General features: G+C 42.1%; 1 protein-coding gene across 1 annotated transcript in view; it reads left to right on the forward strand.

Moving 5' to 3' along the window:
* The window catches only part of DMXL2 (Dmx like 2), a 283,261-nt gene that overhangs the window by 42,822 nt on the left and 221,113 nt on the right, over window positions 1–19,326 (forward strand). The window contains exons 2-6 of the mRNA XM_077471038.1: window positions 10,137–10,262; window positions 11,524–11,598; window positions 13,453–13,531; window positions 14,046–14,199; window positions 17,991–18,057. Of these exons, the coding sequence (XP_077327164.1) occupies window positions 10,137–10,262; window positions 11,524–11,598; window positions 13,453–13,531; window positions 14,046–14,199; window positions 17,991–18,057 (501 nt within the window). The remainder of the gene's footprint in view (window positions 1–10,136; window positions 10,263–11,523; window positions 11,599–13,452; window positions 13,532–14,045; window positions 14,200–17,990; window positions 18,058–19,326) is intronic.

Here is a 19,326-nt window from a genome sequence, read left to right on the forward strand (position 1 = left end):
CCCATCTGCAGCCTCGCCTTTGCCCATCAATGCAGCCTCACCAGGGCCGGATTATAGTATCTGGGCTGCCCAGGAGAGGAATGAGAGTGCAAGCGCCGCTGGATTACACCGAGTCAGGATCTCCTGTGTGCTTGGCGCTCGCAGTCACACACAGTCCCGGCCCCTATGATAAACAGAACACTGGTCCAATGCCGGGACATATGGGGTTTATGCTAGGAGCCGGGCCAGGAGGTGAGACTGTGTGTGACTGCGAGCGCCAAGCACACAGGAGATCCTGGCTCTGTGTAATCCAGCGGCGCTTGCCCCCTCATTCCCCTCCTAGGCAGCCCAGATACTATATGGGCGTATAACACGCACACATGGTTTGCCTCCTATTTTCAGGGGGGAAAAGTGAGTGTTATACGCTGATAAATAATAGTGTTTTCTGTTTGTGATGCTCAGATACAGTTTTTAATTCCGCTTTAGGCTGAATTCACACCTATGCATTTTTAGTGCTTTTTGCATTTTGCAGATTTGCACTACAGAACATGTTCCATAGGAAACCATGTGAAATGGGCTGTAGTGCAAATCTGCAAAATGCACTAAAACTGCATAAGTGAGATCCAAGTGGAGGACTTCAGCTGCTGGGACAAAATATAAGCAAGTGAGTAACACACCACCAAATCCCATAGGGAGAGAGTCCAACATCCCCTTAGGGGCTTGATAAAATATAAGAAAACATTCAGGCAAAAGTTTTCTAGTTTCTTAGGCCGCGTACACACGGGCGGACTGTTCGCCCAACTTTGTCCGCTGAACAGTGTTTCAGCGGACAGTCCGCTCGTGTGTGGGCTTCAGTGGACAGTTTCAGCGGACAGTCTGACGGACAAAGTTTTTCGGAATTTCCGTAAAACTGTCCGCTGAAACTTGGTTTGAGCGGACAGTCCGCTCGTGTGTAGGCTTGTTCGTCAAACTAAGTTCCGCGCATACTCAGAAAGGATTTACACGCCGAAGGTTGCATTGCAGTGTATAGGACGTCGTTTTCTAGTCCCGTCGTACGTGCCGTTCACGTCATCGCGCACGGTTTCAGCGGACTGTTCGTTCATCGTGTGTGGTCAAGTCCGTTCATGCTAATTTTGAGCGGACTGTTTGACGAACAAGGTTGGGCGAACAGTCCGCGCGTGTGTACGCGGCCTTACTCTACTTTGCCCGCTACATTGTAGACAGTAGAGGGGTGTAAAAATAAAACCTCAAAACTTCTAGTAAGGGTCCGTTCACACAGGGGCAACTCAGATCCGACTTCAGGTCGCCCCTAGTCGCCTCAGGTCGGACAACATTTAGAAATCAGTGGAAGTGAATGAGAGCCGTCTTAATGCACACTACTGAAGTCGCTCTGACTTCAGAAAAGGTTCCTGTACTACTTCAATCCGACTTGTAGGCGACCGGTACCCATTGATTTCAATGGAGGTCGCCTCCAAGTCGGATCTCCGTCTATACGGAGGCGACTCTGACAGAATTATAAGCTCTCAAAAGGGAACTCCACGCCAAATTTATTTTAAAAATTTGGTGTGGGTTCCCCCTCCGAGAGCATACCAGGCCCTTAGGTCTGGTCTGGATTTTAAGGGGAACCCCCTACGCCGAAAAAACGGCGCGGGGTCCCCCCAGATCCATACCAGACCCTTATCCGAGCACGCTATCCGGCCGGCTAGGAAAGGGTGGGGACAAGCGTGTGCCCCCCCTCCTGAGCCGTACCAGGCCGCGTGCCCTCAACATGTGGGGCTGCCTTGGGGAAGGGGGGCCCCCCACCCCAAAGCACCTTGTCCCCATGTTGATGAGGATAAGGGCCTCTTCCCGACAACCCTGGCCGTTGGTTGTCGGGGTCTGCGGGCGGGGGGCTTATTGGAATCCGGGAGCCCCCTTTAATAAGGGGGCCCCCGGATCCCGGCCCCCCACCCTATATGAATGAGTATGGGGTACAACGTACCCCTACCCATTCACCTGTGGAAAAAAAAAAAACACAACACAGGGTTAAAATAGTTTATTGCACAGCTCCGGGGTCTTCCATCTTCGGGGGTCTTCTCGCCGGACTCCTCCGCTATCTTCTGCTAGCTCTTTTGCTAGCGGAGGAGCCCGGCTTTCTTCTTCGCCGCCGCCCTCTTCTTCCGACTTCGGGGGTTTTGTCCGCCTCTTCGGTTCTTCTTGCCGGGCCACCGCTTCTTCTTCCAGCTCTTTTACTAGCGGTGGCCCGGTCTTCTGTGGCTGCCGTCGTCGCCGCCGCCTTCCGTTCTTCTTCTTCTTCTGGAGATGTTGACTCGACGCTCTCTCTGGCTGCAATGCCAGGGACGTGGTGCACGGCGACTTATATAGGGACAAGGGGCGGGGTCGCGGTTGATGTCACATGGTGACCCTGCCCCCTTATGATGTCAGTCCCAGCATCCTCCGGGACTGTGACACCATGCGACATCAACCGGCAACCCCGCCCCTTGTCCCTATATAAGGCACCGCGTCCCTGGCATTGCGGCCGGAGAGAGCGTCGAGTCAACATCTCCAGAAGAAGAAGAAGAAGAACGGAAGGCGGCGACGACGGCGGCCACAGAAGACCGGGCCACCGCTAGTAAAAGAGCTGGAAGAAGAAGCGGTGGCCCAGCAAGAAGAACCGAAGAGGAGGACAAGACCCCCGAAGTCGGAAGAAGAGGGCGGCGAAGAAGAAAGCCGGAGACGGAAGACCCCCGGAGCTGTGCAATAAACTATTTTAACCCTGTGTTGTGTTTTTTGGGGGATGCGGGGGCCCCCTTATTAAAGGGGGCTCCCGGATTCCGATAAGCCCCCGCCCGCAGACCCCGACAACCAACGGCCAGGGTTGTCGGGAAGAGGCCCTTGTCCTCATCAACATGGGGACAAGGTGCTTTGGGGTGGGGGGGCCGCGCGGCCCCCCTTCCCCAAGGCACCCCCCATGTTTAGGGCACGCGGCCTGGTACGGCTCAGGAGGCGGGGGGGGCCGCACGCTCGCCCCCACCCCCTTTCCTGGCCGGCCGGGTAGCGTGCTTGGATAAGGGTCTGGTATGGATCTGGGGGGGACCCCCACGCCGTTTTTTTGGCGTAGGGGGTTCCCCATAATATCCATACCAGACCTAAGGGCCTGGTATGCTCTCGGAGGGGGAACCCACGCCAAATTTTTTCATAAATTTGGCATGGAGTTCCCTCTTGAGATCTCATTCTCTGATTGGCCGCGGCAAAAGTCGCCTGGCCTGGGGCGACTTAAAGTCGTGTTGTAAGTCGCCCCAAGTCGTGTTCAGGTCGTGTCCAAGTTGCCTCCAAAAGTCGTGTTGAAAGTCGTGTTGCCCCTGTGTGAACGGACCCTAAGGACTCTCTTGTAAAAATGATTTCCTCTGTTGCTCTCTAGATTCTGGCACTCTGTACTTACAAACTACTTCTGATAACACTTTTTATTGTGGCCTTTGCAGTAGTATTTGCCACTGGACATTCAGAAAACATGTCCATACAGACAAAATACTCGTGAGATCCTGACTTGGGCATCTGGATATATCTTATTGTCTTCTCTGGAAGGGATGTTCAGCTTTTGGTAACAGGTAAAACAAGAAGTGGTATATTATAAAAACAACTGTGGTGAACCCTGGCTCAATCCCACGCTCATTTACTAAGGTGATCATAACTGTTTGTGACGGATGACATGGTCCTTGTGTCAAGCTGAAGGGAAGAGTGTCTGGCAGACATAAATGATCACCTTTTCTAAAGTCTTGTTTCATAAGAAGTTGCCCCCTGTGGACCACTTGTTCTTCTCGTTCTGGGGTCCTTAAAGTTGCATTATTAATCCCAGCTATACTGGGCCAGAACTAGGGTGGAATCTGTGAGTTGCACAGACCCAGCAAGTGTCCAGGGCTGTAAATAAAGCATCCTTAGTCGCCTGGTCTGCTTCCATGTGTGAGTTTTAATGTTAGTATGGCTACCTCAGCAAGAAGCTGGAAGGCTGAAAACAGCCAATCAAATTAACTTGGCATGCATGATTGGTTTACCCGCCGAAGTAAAAGCAAACTTCTGGCCCTTCAAATGGAACGAAAAGCTATCTATATCTCAACTATCTATATAAATATACACTCTTTTTATATCGCAGGCTTTGCTAAAACATGGAGCTCTGCTTCTTGAGCTGGGGAAAAAGGATCCAATGACTCTAAATACAGAGAATCCTTCTGGGTGATAAACTGCATACTCAGTATGGGTATTGCCATCCACAGTATAAAACCAGGATCAAATCCACAAAAAAAATAATATCTGGGTCTTCAGGGAGTGTGTCCTGCACTGGGCTCACAGCAGCCGATTCCTACGTCATCAATTTAACACATGTGGCTTCCTTTGTCTCCAGCCTCCTTTTTCATTGTTAGATTTGTACATAAACAAAACAAATTCATATTTTGAACCTGTCATTAGACAAACATTTAGTTAGCTGTATATTTGCTGCAAAGAATGTGGGACCATTAAAAATTAAATATTTGACCAAAATAATGTATGTAACTTTGTCTAATAGTACCTTTGTATAAAGCTACAGCTCTGATATTTTGGGATGAACCCTTCATTACTGGGTCCAGCTTGCATAAATATATCACAATGGCTTGTTTTCAATCATGCCGTTTGTGTAAGAACTTCAGTTTCATATTTCAAAAAGACAACTTTTTCATGGCAAAATTATAATAAATGATAACAGTACCCTGCGGTCATGCAGAGATGTCCATAAATCCAAAATATTCTTCTGCTTATACCACTGCACTTACAAGGAAAAAGGGCACATCATTTCACAATCCACACATTCTGCTTTGGATTTCAAAAATAAAAACAAAAGGACCAACAATCCTTGTGTATATGACAGAACAGAAAGCTCTCGGCCACATAAAAAACTATAAAACAACTGACTGCAGGTGGGATCTATCCTAACAGGGTGTGTGGACTTGATGTGATGGGTCTTTTATATTTAAGTTTTTATTATTATTCTCACATCTTGGACTTTGCACATCAAGTTATTATCAGACCGTAAGATTTTATTTTTGTAGAAAAAATTCTTATGTATCCTATCCATCTTGGCTTTGTTAAATTATTATGGCAGCTGTATTCCAAATAACAACCTCATCTTAATCTTTTTTTTCTCTCTCAATAAGGGCTTATTGTATAAATGTAAAAATACAAAGTTATTATCTTAATCTAAACTAATGTCCCCATTAACCTGGTTTTCATTTCCAACCAAAGGTTGTCTAAACCCGTTTCAATATATCTATATTATTAATAAAATTGTTAAACTCATATTAGAAATGAATACTCAAATGATAATTTCAATATCACAGACACTAATATATATCCACAGATGCATTTCCTTAAAGGGAGATATATTACTTAATTTTACTCAATTTCCCTTTTTTATCAAAGGATATTCAATTTGTGTAATACACAGTTAAATGCAACCTTCATGTTACCATGTTTGGAAAACAGATTAAAAAATAATTGTGATCACATTGTTTATCATTAGATTCGTTAACCTGGCACATTTTGTTATAAATGTTTTGCCTAAAAAACAGAAATTGGTATGGTGTCCTTCCAACTTATCACTGACCTCTCATCCCAGCCACATTCTTTCATGACAGCACAAAGGAGGTTAGGGGTCACATTTGCATACATGACACACATAAGAGATAGAACTAAAGGTTCCAGCATTCACACGCATACACCAATAGCTCTCTAAAATCGCTTACATTTTTCCCATTTGTACACAATACATGCATATCATTCTCTCACTTTCTTTTGACTTTTTTTATTTCCCTGCTTAACTTCTGCTTTCTTTATTTTGTTCTGATATCCTTTGCATCCCATGCATTGTAATACCATACTTCACATACTGTACCTTCTATGATCAGAAAGGCAGCCATAGTGCTCATCCCATCTTCCCTCTCTGACAACATATAAAGCATTATGTTTTAACTCTCATTTCTCTGTTTTGACTTTACTAGTTGTAGTGCCTGACCCCAAATTCATCCCACAACTTAACATCAAAATGTCCCTTTCTGTCTAGTGTTAATTGTCACCCTTGATCCATCCTGCTCACATAGATGATTCTTAGTCCCTGTGGACTCTGGTAACCCAGTTACCCAGTGTGGATCCCTGTCCACTTTAACCATTAATCTAGGGGCTCAGTATAGGCAGAACCGCACCTTGGGTTCATATATAGCACTCCTCTTGCGCTGGGCATTTTTGAGGCTCTCTTACCCTTCATTCCCTTACTTAATGCCCATAATGACTGGCCAGTCTTCTCTACGTGTGCCTATATCCTCTTGCCTCTAAACTTCTTTATCTAGCAGATGTACTACATATACCTGTGAACATCACTATTCTTCCCTTTCTTATCTATAACACGCCGAAGAACAGTAGACAGTGACAACATAACATATAACCACCAATCAATACAGTTCGATTAAGGGTAGTAAGATAGTACCCTTTGTCCCGAAAATGCCTTACCAATCAAGGAAGTCTGATAATTCAAATGTAAACAAAAGGCTTACCTCAGCCGGCTGATTATCAGAAATTCCTAGATCGTCTAAAGCTCCTCTTTTCGGATTCTCAGGGTCACCTGCAAAACCCCTCCTGGCTGGCTCGCCACTTGACCACTTAACTACTGCAGTAGGGAACAGACACAAAAGATATGCTTAGCATCTTTCCAAATAACTGTTCTGCTTTATTATGACTCAAATGAAAGGTTTTTATACACATGATTATGTAGGTATCACTAATTAATATTACAATTGTACATTTATGGTAACAAGGGGTGTTACATAGGCAGGCTAATTCTAATCAGGACTCGAAAGAATGTAAACATGTACTGAAAACATTATTAGTGCCGTGTGCACAGTGAGGACAGTGTGATATACATATAAAATAGAATACAATTCTATACAGGACTTACTAATTTGCATTACACCCTGTAAAAAAAAAATTCTGTCTATTACCAATGGCCCCAAGTATCCCTTATGCAGAAACTCCCATATTATGATTAGTGACCGCCCCCCCCCCCCCCACCCCCCACATCAGCAGTAGATGGCGTGTACGGTTTGTTCAGTCACTTTGCCCAGACTTTATCGTATTTACTAGGGCAACCCCTATTAATATAGGTGTCTCTACAATAGGTTATTATTTATCTTAATTATTATTAAACAATTATCTTATTGTTTTCAGTATAGAAGTGTAGGAGAGCAAGGTTTCTTCCTTGTGTAGAATAAAACTGTATTAATGAACAGTCGCTCAGACACTGTAGGAACAATAACCTCTACCAAACCCAGCAGGCAAACCGACATTGAGACCGGTAAACGAGCAGAAGTAATTGTATTCAATAAATCTACTACACCTCCTCCCAGAAAATGGCTATATATGAGCAATTCCAAAAAATGTGTGTGAAATCCCTCTGAGATGCTCCACACCACCAACAGTTGAAAGAGCATGCCGGATTTATCTTTTGACGTCTATAAGGCGTAATATATGCTCTATGAACCAATTTAAATTGAATCATGTGGTCTCTCAAAGATATCAGAGAGGGAAATCCCACAATTTAAATTGAATCATGCGGTCTCTCAAAGATCGGAGAGGGAAATCCCACACATCCCTCCAGTACTCCATATCCAAATCTGGTATATATTGCATCCACCTAGCTAAGATGAGAGTATGGTCTGGAGGTGGTCTGAGTACTGATTCTAAAGAGGATTGTATAATCCTTAGGCTGTCCAGTGGAAACTGGAGATATCTAAATAGATAAGAACTAGGTAGATTAAAGATTGAGGTAAGTGTAGATCAGGTAAGATAATTTTCAAACAGTGACCACTTGAGAGATTCATTTAATGCTATATTTAGTCCATGCTATAGGTTCTGGTAGTAGTAGTAGAATTAAACCATAGAGGGGCATTTGTAGAAATCCCACCCTTTGGATAATACTCACATCTGGGACCAGCCTCCCAAGCTCGAATAGTATTAAGCATTAAAGCAATCAACTGATAGGGTGCCCTGCGGCCCCTAAATAAGAGTACCATAAGAGCTTCTAAAGAACTTACCACTGCTGCTTCCAACGGAGTGGAGGATTTATAGATGTCTGGGCTTGGCCACCATACGGCCGTAAACAAACTGAGTGGCCAAAAAATATTTGTATAGATCCAGAAAAGATGAGCCTCCCAATTCACAAGGGCGCATCAAGGTAGTTAATTTGTACCTGGGGTTCTTCAGTCCCCATAAAAAAGAAGAGAAAAGCTGATTTAATCTTGTAAAAAAGGATACATGGAGCCACTGAGGAAAATTGTCTAAATACATAAATATCTTATTTTAGGATAGACAAAAGAGATGGTCTGTCTTTTACTTGTGGAAATTATACTTATGCTATTGCGTAGCCCCCTTTATTCTAGAGTTACTTTTAAGTGATGTTTCCAGTAATTGGACTGAACTGCCACCATACTGACACGTTCAGCTGGCTATAGATGGATGGAATATTGAACAAAAATTACAGAGAACCAAACAATTGTTTGATTCTTTTTTTTTTTTTTTTTTGATTTTTTTTTTTTAATGGTTAATGTGCTCAGTTTGAGTATTGATATACAATTTAACCACTTAAGCCCCAGACCAATTTGCAGCCAAAAGACCAAGCCCCTTTTTGCGATTCGGCACTGCGTCGCTTTAACTGACAATTGCGCGGTCGTGCAATGTGGCTTCCAAACAAAATTGGTGTCCTTTTTTTTCCCCACACATAGAGCTTTCTTTTGGTGGTATTTGATCACCTCTGCGGTTTTTATTTTTTGCTATAATAAATATCCCCAAAAAATATATAAAAAACATTTTTTTTCCTCAGTTTAGGCCGATACGTATTCTTCTACATATTTTTGGTAAAAAAAAAAACACAATTAGCAATTATTGATTGGTTTGCGCAAAAGTTATAGCGTTTACAAAATAGGGGATAGTTTTATAGCATTTTTATTATTATTTTTTTTTTTTTTTACTAGTAATGGCGGCGATCAGCAATTTTTATTGTGACTGCGACATGGCACATTGGACATTTTTGACACATTTTTGGAACCATTGTCATTTTATACAGCAATCAGTGCTATTTAAATGCACTGATTCCTGTGTAAATGACACTGGCAGTGAAGGAGTTAACCACTAGGGGGCAGTGTAGGTGTTATGTATGACATTGTTTTTTTTTTTTTATTGTAGGGGGGCGTGGCCTGGCATGTCATGTCACTGATCGTCCTTCCCTATAAAAGGGAACAGACGATCTGTGACAGCCACACAGGGACACACAGCCACACAGGGAAGCACGGGGAGAGGTTTGTTTACACAGACCTCTCCTCGTTCTTCAGCTCTGTGACCCGATCACGGGACACCAGCGGCAATCGGGTCCGCTGGTCCCACTGCCATGGTCACGGAGCACAGGACCGGGCTGGGAGCGTTCCGCCGGTGGGCTGGGCACTTAAAAAGCAACGCCAGGTACGTGCTTGTGCCTAGCCGTGCCAGTCTGCCGACGTACATCGTCGTGAGGCAGTCCTTAAGTGGTTAATACTGAAAATGAATAAAAATATAGATGGCAAATTATCAATACAGTGATGGGTGAATTGAATGGGCTATCTATCAATGATCGTTTGTTTTTTAGTTCGATTTTCTAACTATCTTCTATCTTCTAACTACTTTCTATCTATGGCCATCTTTAGTGTAATTGGAGCTCCCCCCACCTTGTCTGTCTATACCATGTTGCCAGATTTCTTTCTCAGATGGTATTGCAGATAAAATCTGTGATGGCAGTGTCTGGTTTCAGTAAAATTTCAGTGTATTGGAAGCAGAAGATAAAGACCGTGGGGTTTCTTTACTAAAGCTGAAGAGTGCAAAATCAGGCTCACTTCTACATAGAAACCAATCAGCTTCCAGGTTTTTATGTCAAGGCTTAATTGCACAAGCTGAGGTTAGAAGCTGATTGGCTACCATGCACAGTTGCACCAGATTCTGAGTGCTCCAGTTTTAGTAAATGTACCCCAATGTCCCATTTCATACCAATGTTTTGCGCAACTAGTCTGTAGTTAGTATGTGTCAGTCTACTGGCTTACGTGGCTTATCTAACCTATCTAATTTCTTTTCAGGCATATGGATCAGGCTGTGATATTGTCATACTAGCAAGTGATTTTGAGTGTGTTCAGATAATTCCCGGTGCTAAACATGGAAACATCCAGGTTAGCTGTGTGGAATGTTCTCAACAGCAAGGCCGGGTAAGACCTTTTATATTATCTCTAATATGATTTTTTTTTTTTAAGCAACTTGTGTGACCTATAGCAAGCCTTTTTTAGCAGAACTAGAATCCACTAAATATTTGTTTGGAATTTTTTTGGTTGGATTTTTAGATATTTTTGCTGTACCTGTTACTTTGTATGCTGTACATGAATCTGTACATGATGAAGTTATACTTCATCATATAATCGGTCCTCATTCATTAATTAACAAACAAAAAGATGGATGCATTCTTAAAGCCATTTTTAAAGGAGAAGTAAGGCCAACGCTTTTTTGACCATATGTCTCCAATGGATCACAGGAGTGCAATTTGTTCTGCACTCCTGTGACCAATTTCAAGCGGACGGGGCTAAGGCCTCTGTCGGCTGAAGTCACTTAGGCGGTCCAGGCTTGGGAAAGATCCCATCCATATAGTTAGAATCCACTCAGGTGCCTGGACTGGCACCTGGCTTAGCTTCTCAGCAAATTTCCCAGAGCCTGAGCCAGACCCTCTCACCCCCTCCAAAATCCAGCAGAGAGCAGAGAGTCGGTGGCTGACCGTCATGGCTCTCTGCTCAGAGCGGAGGGAGAGAACTGAACAATCATCGGTATGTGATCACTCAGTTCTCAGTGCAGAGTTGGCAGGGGACAGATGCAGCATCAGATCGAATGGTTGAGTATAAAAAATTTTTTTTTTAATCCCAAACTTCTCTTAACACGAATGACAGCTTTGGGTGGGGGGGGGGGGTTGGCTAAGCATAAACAAAGTGGGGAGGTCTTCAAGCTGACATCATTGACCAGATGTAGACATAACTATATTTGCTCAATGGCATCATGGGGATTCCCAACCAGCAAATGAATAGTGCTGGATGATGTCACTGGTTGCAGGTGTGGCACACTGATTCTTTGACTCCAGACATATGAATGGATGCTCAAACCAGCAAAGTTCAGTCCAAACCAGTGTTCAGACCAAATCGGGAGCTCATCCTTAGTAGCCACTTCTACAAAATGCCTGCAAGAAGTAATCAAGAAGGCAATCCAGCCTTTGATGTCAAGTGTGTACTTTCCACAGTACACTCTTACATTTATTGATGTTTTTTTGTAAGATGGCTGAAAAAGATAATTTTTACCTTTTATCCATAGGCACTGTTTGAATAAAGATCTAATGTTTGCCTGTTCAAATAAGTTGAAATAGTCATCCATGGAGTGTACTCATATGACCTGTATGTTGGTGAATTATATATATATATTTTTTACTTTCAGATTGCTGCATCATATGGGAACACCGTTTGCATTTTTGAACCTCTTGGTACAGTTAACGCTCATAAACGAAACAGTGTAAGTAATAATAACATAAATACTGTGTGTATATACAGTGCGTGTGTGTGTGTGTGTGTGTGTGTGTGTGTGTGTGTGTACAGGCAGTCCCCGCATTACAAACGACTCCTACTGACAACTGGAAATTAGAGGAAATCTACCCCTAGGAAGGGAAATTCACTCCTAGAAGAGTCATCATGGAAAAAAGTGTCCACAAATCTCCACTGATGCTTTATCACCAATCCTTGTTTCCACAACAACCCAAAATTGGCAAAAATCTAATTGTCACAGGGACAGAAAGTGAGGTGAAATCTTGTGAACAGGGGCACAGACAGCAAAACAAATGATACACCCGGTGTTAACCCTTCTCTATGCTATCCTAAAAACATATTTTTTAAGGCTTTTGTTTTTACCTTACTGCATACATTTAAGGTAAAACACTTTTTAGGTGCAGCCAAATGCTTACCTAAGCCTGATCTTGATCCTACCCTGTGGGCAGCAGCACTGCTCTCTATCCCTCCTCACTGGACTCAGGAGAGCAGCAGAAGCCATTGGCTCTTCTTTCTGCTGTTATTCAAACCCAGTGGTGGAGGGTGGGGACAAGCCGCACTGTATGGCTTTCTAAGGTGGCACATGGAGAAGAGATGGAGTCAAGAGTTGGTGGGGAAACCCAGCTGAAGAGGATTTTGAGATAGTTGATGGTATTGTAAAACAAAAGAGATCAATGCCTTTCTAGTTTTTTTAATCCAGGTACATAGCAACTCTTATGCCCCATACACACGGCCGGACACTTTGACGACAAAATCCGTCGAATTTTGGCCCAAACTTGTTTTGCATACACACGGTCGCACAAAGACACACAGCGTTTTTGCCATGATTTGCAGTTGCTCATGACGGATGTCAAGATGTTCCTATCCTGAATGTGATTCTTCTGTGTTCAGGAGAGGTTGGTTTAACTTCTCCTAAACTTCGCAGCTCCTAAACTCTTATACAAGCCTATGTGTACATGGACACACAGGCTTTTATGGAGTCGAGTTTAGGAGCTTTGTAAAAAAAAAATGCCAAAAGCTCCTAAACTCTAGATCTGTCACTCTGGAATTCCCTGCCCCGGTATAGCCGATCAGCCCCTACCCTGTCCACCTTTAGGAGATCCCTGAAAACATCTATTACCTTTTGTACCACCACCCCCTTCTTTTTAGAATGTAAGCTTTATGAGCAGGGCCCTCCTGTTCCTTCTGTATTGCACTGTAATTGTGCTGTCCACCCCTCTACATTGTAAAGCGCTGTGTAAACTGTTGGCACTATATAAATCGTGAATAATAATAATATACTGTAGATATACTCTTGCTTCGATCTTGAATGCTATGTACCTTGTTCATGAACCTGACAAATGCCAATAATGTTCTTTGTTAAAAAAAAAAAAAAAAAAACATAGTTGGGTTTTTATAAACTTGACCACAAAAATGGTAATATAGTGGTGCTAGATAGATGGCTCTAGGTTTGGTCTACATTGGCTTAGGTTGCTGATGCATCTTTTTACACTTCTGCTGTGCAAAGGGTCACGAGACTAAACTAAAGAAAGATCTAGATCTTTATACCAACTTCTTTATTTTTGTTAAGCTGGCCATACGCCTATAGATTATCTGCAGATTTTCTATGGTTAGATGGAAAAAGTGCAACAGATTTCTCTATGTTCGCTAAACTGTGTGGATGGAGGAATCTCCCACTTTTTCCATCTAACCACAGAAAATCTGCGGATAATCTATAGGTGTATGGCCAACTTTACTTTGTTAGTACTACAGTGTACAGTATATATTACTTAGTGCAATGATGTGTTCAGTGTTTTCAAAATGTTTTTTTTTTTCCTTTTTCCAGCAGCTTAAATATCAGTGGCTTAGGACGGGCCAGTTTTTCCTTAGCTCGGTGACTTACAACTTGGCATGGGACCCTCAAGGTAAGCAAGTTGCCACTTAATGTCTTTACCTAATTTATGGCCTTGGATGCTTATGACTGAGGAAGGAGGTTTTGTGTTGTGAAAACAAGCGTTCCTGTTAATAGGCCTGCACTGCTCAGCTCATGTGACAGCTCTGCTTTTCTATTATTGATATATCAGTTTCCTGTTTATAAGCACAGCCTTCTGCTATGACGTTGCACTTGGCTGTATTTCTCTTATGTAACACTGTTTCTTCTGTGATTGTTTTTCAAGTTTTTGAAGAATGTGAAACTAACAGGGAATACAGTGTGTTACATTTGATGTTCAGTATTTTCTTTTTTGTTGTAGTAACAGTAAAAACATGATGCAAATTTTAGTCGATAGAACTCTAACATTTTAAATTCTGTTTATCAGGGCTTAAAATAAGTTTATATAAAATGTTATATTATGAATTACTTTTTTATCGTTTTGAAGCGAAGAAATAAAATGTTAGAACTTTTTCCACTTTGTTTAACTAATCATAAATAATCTGCAGGTAACAGACTGTTGACAGCCACTGAATACTTGAAGTTATGGGCACCCCCTTCTAGTGACATTCTAGAAGAGGAGGAGGATGATATTGACAGAAACCTTGTAGAGGATAAAGTTCAACCTGCCTTGAATGACTGGAACTGTACCTGGCAATGCAAGTAAGTTGAGATGCGGTGCTGAGCACGCTGTGCTGCTTTTTACGATGTTCTAAGTTACAGAATTTCTTCTGTGACATTACATTGCATGTATTTTTCTTCTTGTGTGACGTGCTATCACAGAGTTTTGCTAAAATATTAAATCTACTTTTTTTAGACTGTAAAGTCTTAATTGTGTATTTCCTAATCTCCAAGTCTCTGGAGCAACCAGTTGTAGAAGTGACATAATTACATCCACCACGGTGCAATTAAAGAGTCAAATGATTTCAAACTAAACACACACACTCTCCTGTATTAGAGTGAAGCAGGGTGAAAACTAAGGAGCTTTCAAAACAAATTTGGGATCAAAGCGATCTTAAACCCAAAACCAAAAATGTAATATTTTGCAGCTTACCAATCATTAGATGTGGTGGATGCATTTGTTTTCACCTGGTGATCTGCAATCCTCAGTGATAAAAATAAAAAAGTCCCATAGAAAACTCAAAGATATGTGATGAATCTTGCTCAGAAGTGATACATCCAAACAATATATGTGTAACACCCAGTGAGATCCTTCACCGATCAACCTAAATGAACTCACCAGAGTTATTGGCTGGTCTTATAGAACCAGCTACTGCACTTACTACTGATCCCTTCAGGATAGATATGGTTAATGCCAATGTGCTGGCTCTCAATGTGATCTCCTCTCATTGGGTCCTCACATGCAAGTCCCAATCAGATGTAGAGGTCAGGTAGAAGGAAGGCTCTCATAGTGTAAATCCGTAAAATACACAGGCTTTTATTAAAACTGATTAAGAACACTGACATTTACATAGTGTCAGTCCAACACTAGGGAAGTAGCGCTTGTTTGTATTACTATTTATCCCCGGGCCGAAAATTTGAGTAATAAGCACAGTTGCTGGTTCTATAAGACCAGACAATAAGGCCGCGTACACACGCGCGGACTGTTCGCCCAACTTTGTCCGTCCAACAGTTTCGGCAAACAGTCCGCTCAAACTTAGCATGGACGGACATGGCCACACACGACGGACGAACAGTTTGCTGAAACCGTGCGCGATGATGTGAACGGCACGCACGACGGGACGAAAAATACGACGTCCTATACACTGCATTATAGCTTTCGGCGTGAAAATCCTTTCTGAGCATGCGCGCAACTTTGTTTGACGAACAAGCCTACACACGAGCGGACTGTTCGCTGAAACAAGGTTTCAGCGGACAGTTTTACGGAATTTCCGAAAAACCTTGTCCGTCCAACTGTCCGCTGAAACTGTCCGCTGAAAGCCCACACACGAGCGGACTGTCCGCCCAAACACTGTTCAGCGGACAAAGTTGGGCGAACAGTCCGCGCGTGTGTACGCGGCCTAACTGATGAGTTTATTTAGGATGATCGGTGAAGGATCTCACTGGGTGTCACATATATTATTTGGAATACATCACTTTTGAGCAAGATTCAGCCCATATTTTTGAGTTTTCTATGGGACTTTTTTCTTTTCATCACTGGGGACTGTTGGCTTTTTCACTTTATGAACTTTTTTGAATATTTGTGTTACTTCATTATGAATAAAAGGTTTTCCAGGTCTAGGGACAACTAATCACATCCATATCCTATTTGAGCAATATACAGAATCAAGAGGGAAATTCCCCTATGGGGCAGCTTCTTTTTGAATCTGTATTGTGTTTCTTCATTGTGAGTTACACTTTGTAGTTTTGCACTGCACTAGTACTTTATTTTTACTTTTGCATATTTTTGCATATATTGCACATTATGACGTAAGTATATTTCTATATTTTTGCATTTACCATATTTTTCGCTCCATAAGACACACCTGACCATAAGATGCACCTAGGTTTTAGAGGAATACAGGTATGGATTGGCATGTCTGTGCAAATTTGTTGTGCCACATCCTATAAAAACTACAAAAACAGAAGGAAATCCCTATTGGGGGACTTTAGAGGCACGTACAACTTTATAATAACGTACAAAGCTATATTTTTATTTATACAAAATTTGTATACACATAATCACAAAAAAGTGAGAGAAGTATAACACAAAGCAATTAAAAATAAGAAAACGATGTCTATAATACAGAGTTGAGCACCCATACAGAATAAGGTGAAACCAAACACTTGTTACCCTACGCGTTTCTGAGAAATTGTAAACTCTTCATCAGGGGTAGGTGTAGAGTATATGAAACATAATTCTAGTAAAAAACACAAATGACAGGATATTGGGAAACGAAGCAGACATATATAAGCAATACAGATTAGTCAAAATGTGGACATGCTATGTCTTGTGAATTAAAAACAGTTAGGTCAAGTAATCAAGTGGTATGGCCTTCCAGTGTATAGGGCTTCACATATGTGAATCAGTAACTGATAAATTGCATTGATTAGAAAAGATGATAACAAGAAAAGGGGGCCCTGTATGAACCACCCCTCCCCAAACCCGCCCCCCCCCCATACACAGGGATCTCCGTAAATAACCCAAACATGGTGCACCCCGTCTTTTAGTACAGATGGGCGAAGTTACGCAGTCTCAAACACAGCATTTGCCACTGCCCTGTTGTGTATTGACGTCAAGCAAAAAGTTACCTGGAGATATATTTCTACAGCATATGTTATGTTTTGTACAATCACTATCTGTACTGTATATTGATTTGTAACCTGCTGGTCCCTGTGGGCTTGTTCCTGCAATAAATAAGAAAAAAAAATACATTTAGACTTTAAAACCACTTGAATTCATTTGCAGCGATAGCGATCAGAGATTCTCAGAAGCAAATACAAAATGAAAGGCCAAGAAATATATCTATATCTATCTATATATGTGTGTATATATGTATATGTGTGTGTGTGTGTGTGTGTGTGTGTATATATATATATATATATATATATATATATATATATATATATATATATATATATATAATAATAATAATAATAATATAATCCCTCTAATAGTTTTTTTTTTTAAATGGACAGTGCAAAGGCTGAATTAATTTGATTTAATAAATCTGTTTTATATTGTACACAAGGAATACAAAACTTAGAGGAGCTCCAGCCCCATCACCCCACTGAAAAATGAAAAGACTTTTATTATTAGGACACTCACCTGTCCAGGGATCCCACAATGTTGGCACCCCAACCAATTTTTCTATTGGCTCTCAGGTGCTGCTGCTGCCATTTGTTGTAAGGGAAACCGGCAGTGAAGCCTTGCGGCTTCATAGCTGGTTCCCTACTCTGCATGCACGAAGCACGCTGCACTTTGTGAATGGCCTGGTAGCGCGGGAAAGAGGAGGGGGCCAAACTTCCCAGGGACCTCGCCGCAGCGAGGTCTCCCCGAAGTGGAGATGGGTACCTGTCAAAAACGGGTACCATCTGGCAGATCAAGACTCCCAGAGTTGGGATGACTGGGTGCCTGGCCTCATATTGGTGATGTCAGCAGGGAGCGGACTTCAGACTGCTCTTTGCTGAAAACAGGTCACAGGACTGCAAAACGAGTTGCACTCCTGTAACCCATAGGAGAAACCCAGCCAAACAAGCTCAGGCTGGACTTCTCCTTTAAGTGTTTGACCTAATACTTGTACTTTTAATAGTCTCCAAAAGTAATTTATCAGCTCACTTGTTGCAGTATATGCTTTATTAACTGAGGTATTTTTCATAAACATCAATCGTCTAAATTGTAACCAGAAAATTCATGACCTACAGCACTAGATCAATTCTTTTTATTTATTAATGTAATTTACATACTTTGCGAAACAGCACATCATGAATATTTAATGTTTCTTTGCAAACAGGACTGCTGTGCCTGTGCTTTTGATGAAGTGGTCCCCAGATGGTGAATACTTTGCAACTGCAGGGAAGGTAAGTTATCACACCATTTTAAGAACTGTTATATGTATTTATTTATTTTAAACTCGGGGCAACAAGTAAACGATTGGAGAGCTGCTAATTCTGTTCCTCCAACGTCGTTAATCATTGTAAAGTCAGAAACTTGAAATGTTATCTGAGGTTTACAAAAATGTGGTGCAGTCATCAGGAATATCATTGTATGTGGTGTTCCATCTTCTTTTCCATTCTCCAATATGTGAACATTTTGGGATTGGGAAAGGTTGGGATTCTCAATGAAGACACACTGGTCTGCATTTTTACAGCTCCATTTAGAAGATGACTTCTGTGCCATCTAAATGATTTGGCTTGCATGGTAGCCAGGTACAAAAGATGAATGCCCAAAGCAAAAACTACTGGTCAGCAAATAGTCCATGTCGTCTAAATCGTCTAAACCAGTGTAAAATATAATTTTAATAGTATGGCACAGGGCTTGTATTCATAGACCCATGGGTTCTATGCAGGCTACCTTCAGGTCACTGGCAAAAAACGTATTAGGACTACCCCTAGTGTGCACCCATATAACCCTGCCCACTCTGTGAGACAGCTTGTTTGCCATTTTCCATAGATTGACCTGTTCTCCTCTAGAAAAGTATTTTTCTTTTTTTAAACCATTCATTTTTTTTTTCTTCTGATACTGCCATTGAGAATTGACTGCTTACTTCCCTGGGCAATCTAGCCATTTCCGGATCGGTACACTTCAAGGTTACGTTGTTGACCGTGCCCAGACCCTACAAGGTGGGACTGACCTGTAATGTGTGCTTCAAGCACTGGGACCTGCCTTAGGTGCTTATTTTGGCACAAAGTGTAACGTGGATAGTTAGCTGCAGGGTGATATACACGGTCCATTTCTATGGTTTCCAGAACCTGAAGAGACCTTTAAGGATATGCCCACCATGACAGGATACGCCTAGACCCTTTAGTAGGTCCACTATCTTGGATAATGTATGGAAAAATGTCCCTGTATGTTGAGACCAATTCCTGGCTTTTAAGAAGACAACTGGCTGTGCTTATCTATCATAGGCACAAGGGGGTTGGGACAAGGAGGCTGAATAACATGCCTCTTGCATATGGCTTAAAGGATCTTTAAATCCTCATCTTTCCCTCACATCAGTGCTTTCTAACGCAAATTGTCCAGGGGACCTGGATCCCAGAAAAGTCAAAACTTTCCATCAACATTCTGGACCTGAGAGCCAGCAGATTTAACTCTACAACAATCAACTCCCCTTCTGCAGGGTCGCCTAG

Source organism: Lithobates pipiens, unplaced genomic scaffold (assembly GCF_037356315.1).
Source record: "Lithobates pipiens isolate NorthernLeopardFrog02 unplaced genomic scaffold, aLitPip1_a1.2 Scaffold_8, whole genome shotgun sequence".
Taxonomy (NCBI): domain Eukaryota; kingdom Metazoa; phylum Chordata; class Amphibia; order Anura; family Ranidae; genus Lithobates; species Lithobates pipiens.